This window comes from Lemur catta, chromosome 3 (genome assembly GCF_020740605.2).
Source record: "Lemur catta isolate mLemCat1 chromosome 3, mLemCat1.pri, whole genome shotgun sequence".
NCBI lineage: Eukaryota > Metazoa > Chordata > Mammalia > Primates > Lemuridae > Lemur > Lemur catta.
In genome coordinates, this window is record NC_059130.1 from 74,317,585 (window position 1) to 74,338,934 (window position 21,350).

General features: G+C 42.6%; 1 protein-coding gene and 1 long non-coding RNA gene across 16 annotated transcripts in view; one reads left to right on the forward strand and one right to left on the reverse strand.

The window, feature by feature from the left end:
* LOC123635533 overlaps positions 1-2,828 on the reverse strand; it is a 76,475-nt gene extending 73,647 nt beyond the window's left edge. For 11 of the 14 annotated variants that reach the window (XR_006734147.1, XR_006734145.1, XR_006734144.1 and 8 more), the window contains exon 1: positions 2,563-2,828. Coding sequence is in view for 3 of the 14 variants with exons in the window: in XM_045547780.1 (XP_045403736.1) it covers positions 2,563-2,726 (164 nt within the window). In the remaining 11 variants the exon portion in view is untranslated. Of the gene's footprint in view, positions 1-2,558 lie in introns of all 14 variants that reach the window. The other 3 variants (XR_006734150.1, XR_006734149.1, XR_006734151.1) reach the window with 3 other exon arrangements.
* Positions 2,829-5,231: 2,403 nt separating this feature from the next.
* Positions 5,232-21,000, forward strand: LOC123635535. Of its 2 annotated transcripts, XR_006734153.1 has the most exons (4): positions 5,232-5,260; positions 18,053-18,131; positions 19,858-19,912; positions 20,224-20,249. It is a non-coding gene; the product is annotated as an uncharacterized LOC123635535 (long non-coding RNA). The 2 variants fall into 2 exon arrangements; XR_006734152.1 differs by having other exon boundaries at positions 19,858-21,000.
* Positions 21,001-21,350: the final 350 nt, after the last annotated feature.

Sequence of the window (21,350 nt, forward strand, 5' to 3'; positions counted from 1 at the left end):
AAATGAATTTGTATGCTTTTTTCTTGTTAATCTGTCTTTTGTTATAGGGGCCCCAGCCAATGAACCTAACATGGGTAGAAGCAAAAGATACTTTTCCTCCTCTACAGGAAATAGGGCCTTTATAGATGTAATCAGGTTAAAATGGTGTCATACTGGATTACAGTGGGCCCTAATCCACTATGGTTGGGGTCCTTATAAGGAAAAAAGGCATAGACACAGAGGGGAGATAGCCATGTGAAGACAGAGATTGGAGTTATGCTGCCACAAGCCAGGGAACTCCTTAGGGTACCCAGAGCCGGGAGAGACAAGGAAGCATCCTCCCCGAGAGACTTCAGAGGCAGTATGGCCCTGCCAACATCCTGATTATGGATTTCTGGCCTCCAGGATTGTGAGCAAACACCCAGTTTGTGACACTTTATTAAGGCAGCCCTAGGAAATTAATCAGCACCCTAAAAGATCTCAGAATTGGAATATAATCCAAGAGAAGAAACTCTGACAGAGTAAATAAATACAAATATAAAAAACAATTTAAATTCAAAAATTGTCCTCTATCCAACAGGAAAACTTTCTCCTTTCCTTTCATTTTAACATTGTCTTTAGAAAACTTGATATTGTAAATGCTTTCTCTGTCTTTCTGAGATGTACGTATGTCTTTTTAAAAGCTAAATAAGCCTCTTTCTAGTAATAAGAGGCCTCTAATGTATACAACACACATTGCTGACACACATCAACTACGATATTCTGTGATTCTGGGGACTGAACTCTGACTTTTCTTTTTTTCTCTTGCCCAAATGCCTTTCTGAGAGGCCTGGTGAGTCACACCTACAAACGGTGAAATCTCATTAAATGGGTTTTTATTAGCTGGGCATAATATGGCTGACTTTCCAACCTGATTATAGTATGTGTCACATGACAGAAGACCTCCCTACTTTACCTCAAGCATTCCCTTCTACTCACTCCAGGTCTCCAGGCAAAGCTTAATTCTTTTAACTAATTGCCAACTAAAGAATCTCTAAAACCCACCTATGACTTGAAAGCCCCCCCTTCAAGATGTCCCATCTTTTTGGGACAAACCAATGTATACCTGCCATATACTGATTAATGGTTTTACCTGTAATTATTGTCTCCACGAATGCATAAGACCAACTGGCCACATCAGGTACATTTTCTCAAGACCTCTTTTACTTTTTCGAGGCCAAGTCTCACTCTGTCACCTAGGCTACAGTGCCCTGCCGTCAGCCTAGCTCACATTAACCTCTAACTCCTGGGCTCAAGCGATACTCCTGCTTCAGCCACCAGAATAGCTGGGATTACACGTATGCGCCACCATGCCCCGCTGATTTTTTCTATTTTTAGTTGCCCAGCTAATTTCTTTCTATTTTTAGTAGAGACGGGTCTCCCTCTTGCTCAGGCTGGTCTCAAACTCCTGAGCTCAAGCAATCCTCCCGCCTCGGCCTCCCAGTGTGCTAGAATTACAAGGGTGAGCCACCACGCCCAGCCTCAAGACCTCTTGAGACCATGTTCATGGGGCCATGTTCACGAGTTTAGTCAGCTCAGAATAAACCTCTAAATTATTTTAGAGTTTGGGTATTTCCACCGACAATTCCAACAGAATCAAGTTTGAATTTTTCAAGTCACTAACCAGTATAATGCTCCTTGTAAGGTTTTAAGACCGGAGTCCACAGGAGGGGGGCAGCGTAGCTGAAAGTTAAAGTACCCTCCCGGGTCTCGGCACCAAATGTAAGGTTTTTTGGATTGGCCGGCGCCAGAGAAAGAACCGCCCCCCTCCTGTGGACTCCGGTCTTAAAACTTTACACCCCTATTCAAAGAATCAATTTGTGCTTCTCTTTTTCTGTCCTTATGTATCTTGCAGGAACGTATTACTGTGAAGGGACACCCGTGCTCTAATGGTGAGGTGGTCCGTCTTGGGGTCTCTCCAGCCTTTGATCTCCCCTACTTCCCCCAACCCTATATAGGGTTAACCTTAATCTCTTAGCTACACGTAAGGATATCAGATTCAGATCCGTATTCTCTCACTGAACACTCTGTGACCCCTGCTGTGTAAGTTTTCCTCCCCATACACCAACCAAAGCAATGCTGAGGGATAAATTTAACCTTGGAGACAGAGCCCTCTCCCCTCTCCAGCTGGGGTGCTGGGCTGAAAGTTCCAACCCTGTGATTAGAGGGTTGGAATTTCCCCTGGCAACTCGCCCCATCCTGGAACCTACAGTCACCAGTCATCTCATTAGCATATAAAGCGCGCTCTTATCACTCTAAAGATTACAAGGATTTTAGAAGCTATGGGTCAGGAAAAAAAGAACCGAATACATATATTTCACAACATCACACTAAACTTAACTGGAATGTTATCCATGCTGTGTGCATCCCCCCGCTACACACAGGAATCACAAGTCCAAGCTTCCAGAACTTCTGACTGACCGGCTTCAAGTTGGGGTTCCCCAACCCCCTCTTTGGGCTCAATTCATTTGCTAAGAGGGCTCACAAAACTCAGGGAAACACATTTACTGGTCTAATAGAAACGCTACTGCAAAGGATACATACGAAGAGGTGCGTAAGGCCAGGCATGGGGAGAGGCACACAGAGTTCCCCGCCGTCCACAAGCTCCACCCTTCAGGAAGTTCCATGTGCCTGGAAGTTCCCCCAAGGTCTCTTGAGGCTTTTACGCAGGTTTTTACGTAGGCATGATTGATTAAACCATTGGCCATCTGTGATCAAATTGATCTTTAGCCCCTCTCCCCTCCCCGGAAGTTAGGGGGTGGGCCTAAAAGCCCAACCCTCTAATAATGCCCTCGTATTTCCGGTTTCGGGTCTCAACCTGAGAAGCAAGGGGTCTTCCCGCTTCAGTCTCCTGAGTCGCTGAAACTACAAATATATGCCACCCAGATAATTTTTTATTTTTTGTAGAGACAGGGGCCTCAATATGTTGCCCAAGCTAGTCTCGAACTCCTGGCCTCAAGGGATCCTCTGGCCCGGGGCCTCCCAAAGTGCTGAGATTACAGGCGTGAGGCACCGAACAGAGCCTGGCCAGGTTTCTCCGTATGTGGTTGTGCAACGGACTATGCTGCTCTCACGGCAAGTAGAGAATATCAGCCAATCACAGCAGCCGAGTTTCAGCCAATCACAGCAGCCGACTGTTCAGCCGCGTTCAAACGGGGCAAACAGAAACCAATCCAGCTGTTGCCGTACCTCACTTCCGCTTTCTGATCAATTTCCTTTTTCAGTCTAAACATATTATCCGACGGCGTGGGCAGCCGCTGAGTCTGAGTCTCGTCTCTCAGCATCGTCTGGTTCTGGAAGCTGCACACCTTGTAGATAGTTCTTTGCTCAATTAAACTGTGCAACTTATCTGTGTGAACTTTTTCTTTTACAGGTGGTGTCTGAAGTAGAATTCGAAGGAGAGCTTCCAGCAAACCCCAGGAGCATTGCGTGATCACATGAGATAGTGGCTGCACACAACTGCATGGGTAATCGCTCTTAGATTCTGAAACTCCACGATTTATGTTATGAGCTAGTGCGCCAACTTGGTTTGAGAAAATATTTGACGCGGACTGGGCTCAGAAGTCATGACATCCGCAGTGGCTCGCTCAGGGAGGCTGAGGTGGGAGCGTCCCTTGAGCCCAGGAGTACATGTTGCAGTGACCTGGATTGTGCCACTGCGCTCTAGCCTGTGCAACAGAGCGAAAGTCTGTCTCAAAAAAGAAAAAGTCATGACAGAAGTGCTGGACTGCGTCCAGGATCAGATTGGATCCGAAAATTAACTAGAATGAACCACCTAGTTAGAGGCCTGTCTGACTCATTTTCTCAATTCTAAGTATGTGCCAGCAACAAGTCCAGCATGTTAAATATTTTGTGGGGCTATTTTTGTTTTTTTTAAAATGTCAGTGCTATTGTAATGTAAAAGAAGAACCAAAGCCCCTAGGGGAGAAATTTGGGAGAGGGTTTGTCTGCCATTCCCAGAGCTCTGCAAGGACCTGGAACTTTAAAAGGAAATAGCCTTCATTAATTACTGCTATCTTTTGACTGAAATCTCTCCATCAAGAATGCTGAGCTAATTTTTTTTTTAATTTTCTTGCTGTGAAAAAATGCTAACCTATCCCAAAGTAAGATGGTTCCGTAATTATAAAAGCTTTGTCACATTGTTTTATCTATCCTTACTCCCTTCTCTTGCTGAAATATTTTAAAGCAAACCCCAGGTATTATGTCATTTTGCCCCTACATACTTAAATATGCATCTCTAAAAAAGTAGCCAAAATCACGTCTCATTCAAAGTGTGGCATAACTGACAGTAGATTATCACATTTGAAATACTATTATTTTCAAATTTCCCACCTATCTTTTTTATGGACATTTTATTTTATTTCATTTTTTATTTTTTTATTTTTTCTGAGCCAGAGTCTTACCTTGTTGCTCGGGATAGAGTGCTGTGGTATCAGCCTAGCTCACAGCAACCTCAAACTTCTGGGCTCAAGCAATCCTTCTGCCTCAGCCTCCCAAGTAGCTGGAACTATAGGCATGCGCCACCATGCCTGGCTAATTTTTTCTTTTTTTCTTTTTTTTTTATTTCAGCATATTATGGGGGTACAAAAGCTTAGGTTACGTATATTGCCCTTACCCCCTCCCCCCCCAGTCAGAGCTTCAAGCATGTCCATCCCCTAGACTGTGTATCGCACTCATTATGTATGTATACATACATCCCCTCCCCCCCCCACATCTGCCCGACACCCGATTAATGTTATTCCTAAATGTGCTCTTTGGTGATGATCAGTGAAACCAATTTGATGGTGAGTACATGTGGTGCTTATTTTTCCATTCTTGGGATACTTCACTTAGTAGAATAGGTTCCAGCTTTATCCAGGCAAATATAAAAGGTGCTATATCCCCATTATTTCTTATAGCTGAGTAGTACTTCATGGTATACATATACCACATTTTATTAATCCACTCATGTATTGATGGGCATTTGGGTTGTTTCCACATCTTTGCAATTGTGATTTGTGCTGCTATAAACATTTGAGTGCAGATGTCTTTGTTATAGAATGTCTTTTGTTCTTTTGGGTAGATGCCCAATAATGGGATCTCTGGATCAAATGGTAGGTCTACTCGTATATATATTTTAGTTGTCCAGCTAATTTCTTCCTATTTTTATAGAGATGGAGTCTATCTCTTGCTCAGGCTGGTCTCGAACTCCTGAGCTCAAACAATCCACCCGCCTTGGCCTCCCAGAGTGCTAGGATTACAGGTATGAGCCACCGCGCCTGGCCGGACATTTTATTTTGTTCAGATTCGAATCAGGATCTAAAAGAAAAAGGGCCATACATTACATTTGGTTGTATGTCTTTTAAGTTTCTTAATCCCTATTTTTTTAATGGTTGTTGACATGTCGAAAAACGGTTGAGCTACTTTAAAAAAGAAAAAGACCCCTAATATTCTCTTTCCTTTCCATCCTTTCCTCTCCACCTAGAAAAAGAGGAGCATTAATATCTATGGCATAGACCACCTGTTACCAATATTATTTCTCTCCTTCAAAGTAATGAAATTTAAAGCTGGGCCTATGACTGCTCAATATAAAGATGACATATCTCAGCCATTTTTATAGTGAGAGTGGCCATGTGTGCAGAAGTGAGGGTGAACTTTGCAAGTTCCAGATTGTGTTCTATGAGAAGAGAGGTATGCTCTGCCCTTCTTGTTCTTTGTCCTCACTGCCTGAACTACAGCATGGGTTGACCATGCAAGTGGGACAGGACTCCAGGAATGGCAAAGCCTCAGACTGGAAGTTATTAGGGTCCCTGCTGATTTTGTGGAGCAGAGCTGCCATCCTAGCTGAGACTAGATAAAAGCCACTCTTATTTGGGGACTTTGTCACATGCAGCTACACATACATGCTTACAAATTTAATATCCATATTTCCTTTCTTCAGCCTATCTTCCTGTGCCTTTGGGATGGTATTTTATCTCATTAATTCTGGATTTCCTCCAATGTTAAAAGAACAATGGTATTAGTGCCTGTCTTAACCTTGTTGAAAAAATTAGTTTATGCATGCATTTATTCAATAGATCGATATTGAGTATTATCTGTCAGTTACTGTGCTGTGCACTGGGCATATAGTGGTGAAGAAGACACTTCCTACCCTGCAGGAGTTGACGGTCTATCAAGGGAGGCAACAAGCAAACAATCACCTTACAGTGCAATCATTTTACAATAGGAGAAATTAATACAAAAACACATGGGAGGAACATCAGCTCTGCCGGAGTGGAAACCATTCTGAATCTGAGGCCTGAGGGAAGGGCAGAATTAAAAATTAAAAAGAGCTTGCTTATTAACTGTCAAAACCACGCACACCCATCTGCCTTGGCTGCCTTTCCTACTTACTCATTTGACAAACGTGCTAAATGCTGCACATACGGCAATGACTAAAGCCTGGTTTGTATTCTTACGGAGGAGGAGGAAGCACACAGTCTAGTGAGGGAGATGGATGTTAAAAGACAAATTATTTAAAACGCAGTATGAAGTACTTCAATAGAACCTTGAATACAGAGGTAAAAGTAGAAAGAGCACAGATAAAAATAATATTATCAACCTTTTGCTGAGCGCTCTACAAGTTCAGCACTATCCCAAGCACACCTTCAAACACCATCACATTGGGAGTTAGGGCTTCAACATGTGAATTTTGTAAGGACACAAACATTCAGTCCATAGCACCCAAGTATACACTGCTGGTAGCCAGTGGTGCCTGTGTATTAAGCTCAACTCTGTCTGATTCCCAAGCCCATGTGACTTGTTTTCTGTCTTGCTTTTTCCTCTAATTTAACATTTATACCCTATCTTCTAAAATAGGTTAAAGGAGGCATCTTACAGTTTTTTCTAACATGAGTCAAAAAATACTTTTTATCGCCAAGCTCTGTGTTATAATAGATTAAAGAAAGAGAGAGAGAGGAGGGACCAATAATAATGCAAGGAAACCAATAAGAATGTTTTAAAGGAGACCAGTATGGGGAGAAGAACTTAGCAATTTCCTGAGCAGGGCTGTGGATATGCATACTCCAGGATGCTGCATTTCTGTTTGCCTACAGTATTCATTTCCTATTACTGATATATCAAATTATCATAAACTTGGTGTTTAAAAACACATACATTTTCTTACAGTTCTGGAGGTCTGAAACCTTTAGTGGAATTTAATGAGGCTAAAATCAAGGTGTTGGGAGGGCTGCATTCCTTCTGGAGCCTCCAGGGGAGAATCCATTTCCTTCATTTCTCCAGCATCTAGAGGTCACCTGCATTCTTTGGCCCACGGCACTTTCCTCCATCTCCAGGGTGCATCACTCCAACCTTTGCTTCTGTCATTATATCTCCTTTTTCTGACTGTGGCCCTTCTCCCTCCCTTTTATGAAGACCCTTGTGATTACCCAGATAATTGAGGATAAACTCCCCAACTATGGCCGGGCATGGTAGCTCTCAATCCTAGCACTCTGGGAGGCCAAGGTGGGAGGATTGCTCAAGGTCAGGAGTTCAAGACCAGCCTGAGCAAGAGTGAGACCCTGTCTCTACTAAAAATAGAAAGAAATTATCTGGACAACTAAAAATATATATAGAAAAAATTAGCCAGGCATGGTGGCTCATGCCTGTAGTCCCAGCTACTCGGGAGGCTGAGGCGGGAGGATTGCTTGAGCCCAGGAGTTTGAGGTTGCTGCGAGCTAGGCTGATGCCACGACACTCTAGCCAGGGCAACAGAGCCAGACTCTGTCTCAAAAAAAAAAAAAAACTCCCCAACTAAGAAAAATCCTTAAATTAATCACATCTGCCAAGTCCCTTTGCCATGTAAGATAACGTATTCATGGGTCTCAGGGATTAGGGCATGGACTTTGAAGGGATCCATTATTCAGCCTACCACACCTACTATTGTAATTAATTGAACTAGAGGGGAAAGTCCAATGGAAATTACTAAAGCAGCTTGCAATTCTCAGCATTTAAAGACTTTTAGAAAAAAAAATTGGGAGTGTTAGCACTGATAAACCAGCTGAATAATGTTCCGTATAAAATAAAGTATATAATATGTATGGTGGAGCCAACTGGAACTGATGATGATTGCTCTGAATAGTGAACAACTCCAGGCATAAGATGTATGACTGTTATTCTGCTAATGTTTGGAAGCTTAAAAGCAGAGTATAAATTATGTTCATGATTCACTCCTTTATGTGAGATGTGAAAGGGGCAATAAAACATTACTGTTGTTAAGCATAGGAATTGAATTCTTTTTCTACCCCTTGTAGAAAAAATGATATACTTTCTTATCTGGAAAAATGAAACAGTAACTTCCTTGTAGGATGGTTTGGAGCTTCCATGGAGGTGAAGGTAGGGTGGTATGTGAGAGCACTTTGTAATGTGTACCTTAATTAGACCACCCATTCACCAGTGTTTGCTGCACCACCATTCACCAGTGTTTGGTACCACTTGTGTTAGTGTGTTTTGTGTTGCTTTAACAGAATACCTGAGACTGGAAAATTTATCAACTATAGTTTATTTGGTTCATGGTTCTGGAAACTAGGAAGTCCAAGAGCACGGCGCTGGCATCTGGTGAGGGCCTTCATGCTGCGTCATCCCATGGCAGAAGGTAGAAGGACAAGAGAGCAAGAGGGGACAGAACTTGCTTTTATAACAAACCCACTCTCATGGTAACTAAGGCACTCCTGAGATAACAGCATTAATCCACTCTCTGAGGGCAGTTTTCATGACCCAGTCACCTCTTATTAGGCCCCACCTCCCAACATTGCTGCTTTGCGGATTAAGTTTCTAGCACATAAACTTTGGGAAACACATTCAAACCATACACTACTCCTTCCAGAATCACAGAACTGCCCTTTTCCATCTCCCTTGATGTCAGAAGAAGCCAGATAACTTGCTTTAGCCAACAAAATGTGATTGAAGACTCTCCAGCCATACCTTCTCTGCAGTGGCAATTATAGGAGCAAGCTTTGACATAAAGTGTCATCAGCACAAAATGCCTGATGTCTTGAGCCTATACATGGAGGACAATCACACAGAAAAGCAACCCAGACTCAAAGCAGAATGTATATGAACAAGAAATATTTGTTTAAAGCCACTAAAATTATGGCAGTTTTGATTCTGTAGAATTAAACAACTTAATCTAGCTACATACTGTTATAAAGGTAAGCCTTTAAAGGTGGGAAAAGCTGTCTTGGGGGCGATTTTGATGCTAAATTGCTTCAGAGCTTAAAGACTTTCAGGCTAAGTATGTGTAGGAGCAGTAATAATAATATTGGTACTTATCATACTCGAGGCACCACCTTAATCACTTTAGACTCATTGTACTGTGTCTATATTGTTCTGAAGTGGCGAGAACCATGTGAAACACATAGTGGTCAGGTAATAAATGTTTGATGAATTGATAAATTTTTGGTTTTTTTTTTTGAAAGAAATTTTGGCATTAACTTAAAACTAGAGCTTAAGTTGTATCTGATAGAAGTTGATGGTGAGTGAGCAGATAACTCGCTTTATAGGCATTCATTTGCTTTTCACTCTTCCCCTTTAGCACTAATTGCCATCATCAACCAATGTATTGAATGTTTACTTTGAGTGGAATATGTCTACTTCAATCTCTTTTTTTTTTTTTTTTAGACAGGAGCTCACTCTGTCGCCTGGGCTAGAGTGCAGTGATGTCATCATAGCTCAGTGCAACATCAAACTCCTGCCTCAGCCTCCCGAGTAGCTGGGACTGCAGGCACATGCCACCACTCCCAGCTAATTTTTCTATTTTTTGTAGAGACAGCATCTCGCTCTTGCTCAAGAAATCCTCCTGCCTCAGCCTCCCAAAGTGCCAATTAAGGATTACAGGAGTGAACCATCTCACCCAGCCCCCATCTCTCAAAAATATTTTTTTTAAAAATCAGCTGGGCCTGGTGGCATGCACCTATAGTCCTAGCTACTTGGAGACTAAGGCAGGAGGGTCACTTGAGCTCAGGAATTCAGGAGTTTGAGGCTGCAATGAGCTATGATTGCGCCACTGCACTCTAGCCTGGGTGACAGTGAGGCCCTGTGTCTAAGGGAAGGGAAGGAGCAGAAGTGGGGAGGGAGGAAGGAGGGAAGGAAAAGAAATATATCCTAAATTCAAAATAGCGTTTATGCATATTCGTCTAGTTTAAAGCCTAATAAGGAAACACACATGCCTTGTACCCTCCTAGAGTTTCACAGTCACTCCAGTACCTCTGCAGACCTCTGTGTGCCCCACCCTGATGGACTGCCCCCCTCCACCCACAGGTGGTCCCATCCTGAGCTCTGTGTCAATCATTCCCTTTTTCCCTTAAACTTGTACTTCCTATGTGTGTGTAGTATCCCTAAAGAATATTTTTGTCTATTTTTGAACTTCATATTATACCTGAAATCACACTGTATGCTTCTTTGCGTAACTTTATTTTGCTTAAAAATGGTTTTGATATTCATCCATATTGATGTGTATAGCTATCATCTGATCATTTTCATTATTATAAAGTATATTATATATATGACTTTACAAGAAAAAATTTATCCACACAATTTTTGATGGACATTTTGATGGTATTTCCTTTTTCATTTCTGTAATGACTAATTTTGCTATGGATATTCTTGTACTTATGAAGAGATTTTCTCCAGGTATTGTTTCAGTTATGCTTGGGTTCAGCCATGAGTGACAGAAACCAGATAGAAATGTATTTCCCTCTTACTCAAAGTCAGGATGGAAGCCATGCATGGCTAGTATGGTAGCTCTGCTCTCCCAAGTCCCTAGAGACCCCGGCTCCTTCCAGCTCACAGCTCTGCTGTTCCTAGGGTGTGGCTCTCATCCTCACAATCCAAGATGATGGCATTCTGCATTTCAGCCAATGCAGTGAAGGAAGAATGAAAAATAAGCTGCAAATTACATACATCATTTGTCTATTAAGGAAGGTTCCTAGAAAATGCTACACACATTTCTACTTATATCTCACTGGCCAGAAGTTACATGGCCACACCTGGCTGCAATGGAGGGTAAGAAATGAAGTCTTTATTATGGGCAGTCATATGACCAGCCTAGAAATTCTATTTTCATGGAGGAAGAAGAGGATGAATACTGGAAAAGAATGGGAATGTTTCACCATAAGTACCTACCTAGGAGTGAGATTGCTGGGTAACAGGCTATGCATATACTCATGTTTGAAAAGTAGTACCAAATCATTTGCCAAAGTGTTTGTATCAGAGAGTAGAATTTGAATGCATTCATTAAGCAACAACCTACCGTGCATCAGCTTTGTTCTAAGAGTTGGGCTCTAACAGTGAGCTCACATTCCAGTGGAGACAACCAATAAGCAAGTAAATATATGTTATAAATTTGGGAATAAAGTGAAGTGAGTAGCAGTGGGATAGCAGATAGAGATTGTGGAGGTACCAGGTTTTAGAGGGTGGGCAAGGAGGACCACTTTCTAGGAGGCCTGAATGAATGGAGCTGGAAGGACACAAGTGGACTAAATTAAAATCCTCTGTGTCTCCCCTTGGCACGTAAGAACAAACTTGTCCCTTCTAACCAGCAGACTTTTGTTTGGCTCATCAAAAAAAAAAAAAAAAAACGCACATGGTGTTACTAATAATTTGTTCAAATAAGTATTATTCTGGTGGTGACGTCCTCCCTGGAATGCAGTACAGCTAGATTCAGGCGTTAAGAGGCCAGTCTTCCATTTACTATTTATTCATCAAATACATGACATGTGCAAAGCATTACAAACTAAGGGGGTATCACAAACGCACAGAACAAAAGAGTGAAAATGCTAGCTTGCAGGCACAAAGACAAAACAGCTGGATTGCTGCTGAGGTATGTACAGGAGGACAGGTCATCTGCCACGTGTACAAGGTATGCTTATGAGTTACAAGGAGTGCCACTCCAGGAGACAAGCCCCGGGAGTAGGTACTCACATTTAATTTTCTCAAAATATCCTGAGAGGGCTGCGTCTGATACAACAGCCACGCTCAGGACTTTTTCTTTGCCTCTGTAGTTATAATTTCACTACCACTATTCTGGCTCCTTTTGCCTAGGGAAATTACATGTGAACCAACACAACTTGTACCAAAGTTGTGGTACCATTCTCTCTCTATCAATGGTGTGTCAACTAAATGATATTATAAAAACACACATTGCAGCATAGCAAATTCTATTCATACACTCATATTTTCCGCACATGACTATCCAATCTTTGAATGCAAACCTTCCTAGGATATAACCTGACATGCCCCATCCCCCTGTCACTATCACACTGATCGCTGCTTCCTTACTAAACTTTTGCCTGAATGGTCAAGGAACAGCATGATGCCAATCTGCTCACACCTGGCTTGAACACTTAAACTTGTTCTAATTAGGCCTCAGCTTCAGGCAGCTGAATGAACCAACCCCAAACAGCAGGGAAGCTGAAACAAGGAAAGCAGCCACCATTCAGTAAACAAACACTCACCAAAAACTGAATGTACAGAGCATTCTCTCTGTGGACCTACAGGTTGCCTGTCCTTGGGGAGCAAACAGTCTAGTGGGACATCAGATCGATACAGAACTAATGTTATAAAGCAAAACATGGATGAAGTAAGCGCTGTGCAGCCTGGTGATGAATAGCACTTACTACTTTTGGAGCCCCACAAAGATGCTTGTACAAGCTCCATTTTGCTGGTTCTCCAACACAGCTGGGACCACCTAGTACACCAAACCAGGCAGGACCCTGTCCCCGCTCCATACTACATCTTGGAAGTAATCCTGGAACACAGTTATATTAAAAAAAAAATTCATCAGCCTAAAATAATCCAAAGACATTAGGTCAGGAAACAGTAAGACGTTTGGCAAGCCCCTTCCTCAGGTTGCCAAATTTCTGATCTTCAGAGTGCCCTTCACCTCACTTATGAGATACAGGCCTGGAGTTGAATTCCTAATTTTTAGCTTTTCTGGGTCCAGCAGACCATCACATTGTCAAGGACACACCGCCAATTGAGTGCTGTCCTCTTTTGCTTTTATTGGAACCCAGGGGTTCCAGAACATCTGTGGGCTTCAAGGAGAGAAAATGGAGACTTCCTTAGCCGGTGATCATCTTCAGTCCCCTGCACTGACTTGCCTGTACCCAGAATATCCTTCACCACCCACAAAAGGGGGGGGGGTGATCACTTGCTATTTTTTCTTGAGGACTTCACAGTTTACCAATCCACAGACCTTTATTTCCTGTTCAACCCACCCCCATAAAACACCTGCATTGCAGTAGCCAACAGTTGATGATCTGATATAATTAGACATTTAAGACAATTAAGTGCTTAGTTCAAGTGGAATGCACTAGGCTTGTTTAAAGTCCTACTGCAGCTATGGGAATACTGAGAAGTGATTTAGCTCTGGGGAGCTCCCAGAGGAGGCAGTGTTTAGACGTAGTCTGGAGGATGGGGTCAGCCTTGGTAGGTGTCCAAGCTGATGGAAGAGCCTGAACAAAGGCATGTTCAGGGAACACTGAGATATTCGATGGCAACACAGATTGTGTGAGGATTACTAGAAAAGTCATGGGACTGCCCACATGTTTAGCCAGGGGCAGGGGGAGAACTAGGCCTATTGGATAAATGTATAGAGACATGGCAAACACAAATAAAATTGATCTGTGGTAAAATCCCATAAGTCATGCACTTTCATCATACTGGTTACTTCAGTGTTTTTCTCATACATTCACCATGAAACCCAGTATTATCCCTAAGGACAGGTCAGCATACTTAGTAAATGGGAACATCTTCATTTATTCATTCAACAAATATCTATTGGTCATTTACAATACACTGCAAGCTCTGTACATAATGAACAAGACACTGTCCTTGCCTTGAAGTTGTTTATCCTCTGGGGCGAGGCAGGCAGTCACACGACAGAGGCTTTGTCAGTGGAGGGGATGGCAGTTATGATGGAGGCAAGCACAGGGGCCCACAGGCCACTGAGGAGGCAGATAACTGAGTCCTGAAGGAATAAAGAGACATGAGTAAGAAAAGCAAAAGGGCAGTGAAGGGAAGGACAGTCAAATGAAGAAGAATCTGAATAGAAGCCCCAAGGTGGCCGGGCAAGGTGGCTCATGCCTGTAATCCTAGCACTCTGGGAGGCTGAGGCAGGAGGACTGCTTGAGGTCAGGGGTTCAAGACCAACTTTAGCAAGGGCAAGATCCCATCTCTACTAAAAAATAGAAAAATTAGCCGGGCGTGGTGGTGCATGCCTGTAGACCCAGCTACTGGGGAGGCTGAGGCAGAAGGGTTGCTTGAGCCCAGGAATCTGAAGTTGCTGTGAGCTAGGCAACACCATGGCGCTCTATCCCAGGTAACAGAGCAAGACTGTGCCTCAAAAAAAAAAAAGCCCCAAGGAGAGAGGGCTTGATACGTTCAAAGGAAACAAGTCACCTGTAGGGTAGGCAGTGAGGAAGAGGTAGAAATGGTGAGAACAAAGATGCATCCAGACTGTGCAGCCTCCCAAACCATCCCAGGGAGTTAGGACTATATCCCCAGACAGTGGAAGCCACCAAAACATTTTAAGCCACGCAGCCACAGTCTTATGTAAGAAAGCTTACTCTTGGCCAGGCATGGTGGCTCATACTTGTAATCCTAGCACTCCTCGAGGCCAAGGCAGGAAGATTGCTTGAGCTCAGGAGTTCGAGACCAACCTGAGCAAAAGCAAGACCCTGTCTCTACAAAAAATAGAAAAATTACCCAGGCATGATGATGCGCATCTATAGTACCAGCTACTCAGGAGCCTGAGGCAGGAGGATCCCTTGAGCCTAGGAGTTTGAGGTTGCTGTGAGCTGTGATGACGTCACTGTACTCTTGCCCAGGGGACAGAACAAGACCCTGTCTTGGGGGTGGAAAAAGGAGAAGAAAGCTCACTCTGCAGGGAGGAGGATGGCTCTGAGGTGGATGGGGCCTCAGCATGGGCTTGCACCCTTCAACATGTGACTATCCCTGCCCAGTGCACCCTTCTGCCTGTAGAAATCTTCCTAATCCATCAAGATTCAGCTCCTGTGCCACCTCCTCTGTGCCTCCCAGTCAATCACACACAGTCAATGCTCCTTCTGGAGCACTTCCACCATCCAGTTGCATACACCTCTATTTGCCTTAGTAAGTCCAGCACTATAACACCTCCTGGAGTACTGAAATAATGACAACACTCTTTGTAAATTATAAAATGTTATACAAATGTTTGCAATGTGATGACCGTAGCAATGAGGTTGTTTTCCTTCTCAGCTAGGCTGAAAGATCTCTGAGAACAGCGATTGTATACTAAATCTTTCAAGTCCATATGTCTCAGCTTGGGTAAATCCTCCTTTCAAATGCTCTTGCACGCCGAAAGGGCACTGATACATAAATTAGAAAGGATCTTGAAGCCTGATCGACCTGAGTTGGAATCCCAGCTCCTGACTAGCTGTGCAGTTAGAGTCCATTTTACCTCTCTGAGCTTCAGTCTCCATATCCATAAATAGAAATAAAAATACTTAACTCACAAGGTTGTGAGAATCAGAAGTAACATACAGAAAGTGACTGACATAGTACCTTGTACAAAATAGTCACTGCATAGCGGTGGCCATTCTTACATTGTCTCCACTTACATACCCATGCTGGTGAAACCAAGTCTTAATTCAGAGAATGATACTCTGAAGAAACTAATAGATGAATAATAAAAGCTGCAAAAACAAATCATTTTGGTCAGATGAAATTCAATGAACATGTCTCAGAAAGACAAAAAAAACTCCTGGTAGTGACAGCGTATTCAATAGAATTTTCCGCGATGATGGAAATGTTCTAAATCCACATTGACTAATACATAGCCACTAGTGACATGTGGTTCCTGAGTGCTTGAGAGGTGGTTAATGTGAATCTTTAAATTTTTTAATGTTTTAATTCATTGAGATTTAAATAACAACACATGGCTTGTAGATCCCAGTTGGACCGTGTAGGTGGTAGATGCTGTGCGCTGGGCTGGCCCTGTAAGTGTGTGCGTTGGTGGGAAGAGCTTAGGAAATGTGCGCAGGGACAGGAGGGATAGACAGGGAGATCTGTGTTCAAAGCTGTCCAGAAGGGTTTGGTCAGTCTGAGTACAGGAGCTACAAGAAGTTATGAGAAGGAAGGGCCAAGTGGCCAGGCAACTAGGCAATATGGGTTAAGAAGGGCAGATGCCACACCCCAGCATAAGGACAGGGAACATCATCGCTATGTGCAGGGGAGGGGAAACCATCCCCAGAAGCCAGAGCAAAGGGCAGGCCCTACCCAGGTATAACATCCTTATGGTGTCCTTGCGAATGAATTATATCAGCAGGTCAGGCAGTTCGATGTGTAAGGGTTTCATGATCTTGCCTCCTGTCCTTTGGCTGAACCCTAGAATTCAGTCCATAGGAAATGCAGTTCTGGGGAGCCGTGAGCAACTCACAGAGCTCAGGGAAAAGATGAAGTGCTAGAGGCGTGTTCTGCCTCCTGGTAGGGGAAACACCTGCTCTGATTTCTCCCCTCTCCTATTATCAGGTGTGAGTTTCATCCCTGAACAAGAGAGGAAAGAGCTTGAAATCCTGCTTCCCTCCCCTGCTCCTTCTGCCTACCTGCAGCGGGAAGACTATTACATCCGGGTCCCCATGAAGACAGTCCCAGGGAAGGTCACTTTCCTCCTTCTTCATGGGACTGTCAGACAAGCCAGAGGGGGACGGAGGAGCAGGCAGGTACCACATCCACTGGCCACACAGAGGAGGGGTGGCAAGCAACCCAGAGACTGAGAAAGAGCAGAGAGGGATGGCAACAAGGGCTCTGTGGGACCAGGGGTTTCAGCTCAGTGGCCTGAAATAGCTAGAAATTCTGGGGAATCAAGAAACCCATACCCACTTCCTCTCCTGATTTTTCTTCCTGAGCTTTTCTCCCAAAAGTTAAGCTTGCACATAAAAATTTAGCTCAATTCAACAAATGTTTATTGACCATCCCACTGTGCTAGGCCCTGAGAGAATATGTCCGGATTAAACAAAATGCCAGTCATCCAGGAAGGAGACAGAAGGTGTACACAAAGCACCGCAGGAGCGAAGAAGGAGGGGTCCTGACACAGGACAGGGGAGGTCTGCACAGAAGAGCTGATGCTGGGACTGGGCCCACAGGGAGAAGGATGTCAATTTGTTTTTCAAAAATCAAGAACATTCTTGGAAGGGAGATGAAGTGAATAAAGACCCAGAGACATGGAGATGCCCTTGGGGACCAGGGACAGAGTAGTGCAGGGTGGCTGTGGTGGGCAGTAGGGCAGGAAACATGGACTATGGCAGGCCTTGGATGGAAGGTTGCCACGCCAAGTTCTTCAGACATCAGGCAAAAGGTAGGAGGAGCCAGTGAAGGTTTTTGTGTAAAGGAGTGACAGGCTCATTAATGTTTTCTTTCAACCAGCTTTACTGAGGACTGCTGTTCATAACGATGAAAAGACCTGGTCTCTCTTGTCGGGTTCTCAGAGTGTAAATGACAAGATCCAGGCTTTTGGAAGGACACTAGGGCAGTGGTGCAGAGATCAGAGTGGATTTGAGGAACTGTGACAAGGAGATGACTTAGAAGGCAGCCCATCACGAAAGCCTAAACCAGGGGAGTGGCGATGGAAACAGAAGGAAGACATGGTGAGGCGGGAGATACCAAGTTCACAGAGTCAAGGATACGCAGCAGGCTGAAGGGTCGATGTGTGGGGATTGCAAGGAGAGGCTGTTGGAGGAAACAGGAGGCACACAACAGGAATTCTTCATCCTTTTTAGAGGAAAATGGAAGGATCAATTCCATTCTCTCTCCTACTTTCCCAGGGAAGTGATTTGAGAGAAATAATAAATTGAGCAACCCTAGTCAATATTGATCCCCATCCCAGGGAAGACCATTAGTCATTTTACCAACCTATCCTATCAGCTCTGAATCTGTAAGGCCTATGTGTGCACACACACATGCACATGCACACGTGATGCAAATATACTTGAAGGGCTGCTTGTTTTCTCTTACTGACCACTCTTAAAGTGTTGCTGTCTAGGGGCCGTCATTCTGTGTCCCACAAGGCATCACCTGATGTTGAGGAAGATATGACCAGCTCAGGATTTACCAACACTATGGTATGTCACTCTGTATCCAAGGTAAATTTACATTTGAGTTTGTCACATTTACCCAGTGAAGGCTGAAGAAAAGAGGGCACCAGCAAATCAGGAGAACATTAAAATTGTCTTTAATTTTTTTTCAAACTTGGTATTCAATAGTTTTTTAAAAAATGCCTGGACACTATTTTTTTTAATTTCCGAATATTACGGGGGTACAAACACTTTGGTTACATATATTGCCTTTGCACCGCCTGAATCAGAGCTACATGATGAATGTTACTTCCATATGTGCACATAAGTGTTGATCAATTATTACCAATTTAATTAAGAAAGTGAAAAACAACCCACAGAATGGGAGAAATATTTGCAAATTATATCTAATAGGAATCAAGTTTCAAGAATACATTAAAGAACTCTTATAACTCAATAATACAAATAATCCAATTTTAAAATGGGCAAAGGACTTGAAAAGACATTTCTCCAAAAAAGTCATATAAATAGATAATAAGAACATGAAAAGATGCTCAACATCATTAGTCATTAGGGAAATGCAAATCAAAACCACAATGAAATACCACTTCACACCCACTACAATGGCTATCATCAAAAACATGGGCAATGGTAAGCATTGGCAAGGATCTGGAAAGACTGGAACCCTCCTACATTGCTGGTGGGAATGTACAATGGTGCAGCCACTTTTGGAAAACCATTGGCCATTCATTAAAAAGCCAAACAGAGAGTTACCATATGACTCAGGAATTCCACTTCTAGGTATATACCATGAGAATTGAAAACGTATGTTCACACAAAAACTTGTACATAAGTATTCATGGCAGCATATTAAAAATAGACAAAAAGTGGAAGCAACCCAAATGTTCATCAATTGATGAACGGATAAATGAAACAGATATCCATACAATGGAATATTATTCAGCCACAAAAAGGGATGAAGTACTGATATGTGCTACAATGTGAATGAACCTTGAAAACATTATGTTAAGTGAAGGAAAATAAACACAAAAGGCCACATATTATATGATTCCCTTTATATGAAATGTCAAAAGTACGTAAATCCATAGAAACAGAAATTAGAGTATTGGCTGGCAGGGCTTGGGGGAAGTGAATGAAATGGGGAGTCACTGTGAAGGGATACAGCTTTCTTTGGGGGATGATAAAACTATTCTGGAACTAGGTAGTGGTGATGGTTGCAGACCTTGTGAAGATACTTAAAATTGCTGAATTGTACACTTTAAAAGAGTAAATTTTATGGTATGTGGATTACATCTCAATTTTTAAAAATCTGATGAGTTCTTGGTCAGTAATCTAGGTGTTCTTTTGAGGGTAATCTGTCTTTCTTGCTGCCGTTAATACACACTATGGTGTACCTAGGAATGTATTTCTTCTAATTAGAAAAGGAACCTGCTCAGAATTCATTGATCTTTCTGAATTTCAGGATTAGAGTCTTCCATCAATTCTGAAATTATTGTCTTTTCAAAAATTGCCCCTTCTCCATTCTCTCTCTTTTTCTCCTTTTGGGACTCCAATTAGACTCATGACAGATCTTTTCATTCTCTTTCCCATACCTATTAACCTCTTTTTCATATTTTCCATCTCTTTGTCTCTCTCTGCATAATGCTGGTTGATTTCCAGTATGATTTTATTTTTCAGCTCTGTTTTCAGCTGTAACTAATCAACTATTAAATCATCAATTAAGTGTCTACTTTAATTTATTATTACATTCCAGGTAATGGGAATTCAACGTGCATGAGGTCATATTATGTTTATGAGTGCACAAGAAGGTATTTCACCCCTCTGTAAGCATCTAAGTTCAAGGTAGGTAGTGTTCCCTCTTATCCTCTGTCGAGAAACAGTGTGAATATTTTTGTGTTTGTGCATGAGCAAAACTTCCTGGCAAAGTACGAGTGAATGGCAAACAAGCCTTGGAAATTAAAGATAGTTTATAACCCCAGAGAGATTTGGAGATTTATCTCTCCTGGAGCTATTATTTGTTTACTTTCAGAGGGTTGTAAACACCTAGGAACTTTCCCCTTCTCTTCCCACAGAGGATTTGTTTACATTAGAGACCAAAGGTCTCTGTCCCTCTTTGCAGAGGGGCAGGTGGCAGCTGTGAAACACTTCCTGTGTAAACTCTGAGGTTCAGAATTTCTGGGGTCCCCTCTTGGAGGACAGACTCCCTCTGTACATGCAAGGTGAACATCTGCCCTCGTCACATCACCACAAGGGGGTACATGGAGCATGGGGAACCAGTAATGTTATTGCCGTAAGTAAATAATTGGTCTGATCTCTGATCCAGAAACCATGTGTTTGCTATCAAGATAAAATAAGCACAGATAGATACTAAAACTTATCATGCCCTGAGTGGGCAGGGAGTGAGGGACTGCTTTATGCTTTGGTCATCCTTACAGGAAAGCTCTAGCACTTTGAGGTTCCAGCTTTGTACAGGGTCTCCTCTATTAAACTCCCCACTTTAGGCTTTTTCTCCTTTTCCCCCCTCACCCTTCCACGTTGTGAACAGGAAGCTCAAGATGACCATAGTTTGGTGTGTGCCCTCAGGGTAAAAACCACATTAAGCAGTGTTCAAGTTTTGAGTTCTTGCTATCACTTTGGTTTTTGTTAATTAGTCTGGGTATTTTTTACTAGCAACTTTATTGCTGTATAATTGAAGTACTATAAGCTGTACATATTTGATCAATTTTGGCAATATACACTCATGAAGCCATCCCTATAATGAAGATAGTGAATACTCCCATGGCTCCAGAAGCTTCCCCCATCCCACTGTAACATATTTCTCCATCTACCTCCATCCTCAGGTGACACTGACCTACTTCCTACCACTGTGGATTTGTTTGCAGTTTCCAGAATTTTATATAAATAAAATCATACAGTATATACTGTGTTTTGCCTGGCTTCTTTTGCTCAGCACAATGGTTAGTCCATACTGTTGCATATTAATAGCTTGTTCTTCTTTATTCACTTTGATGTTGGACTCTTAAATTTTGACATTTTATTTCTAGCTTCTGCTTGCACTTAATGTTTTAAAATATATTTTATCCAGATTTTTAAATTACTTTTTGGTAGGAGAGTCAGTCAGAGCATCTAGTTTTCCATACTTCCAGAAACACAAATTTTATCTTAATGTTCTGCTTAAAGAAATGTCTTCTGAGACCTCTTGGTAGCCATTGTTGGGGAAGTGAATGAGTCATGAGTAATAGATCC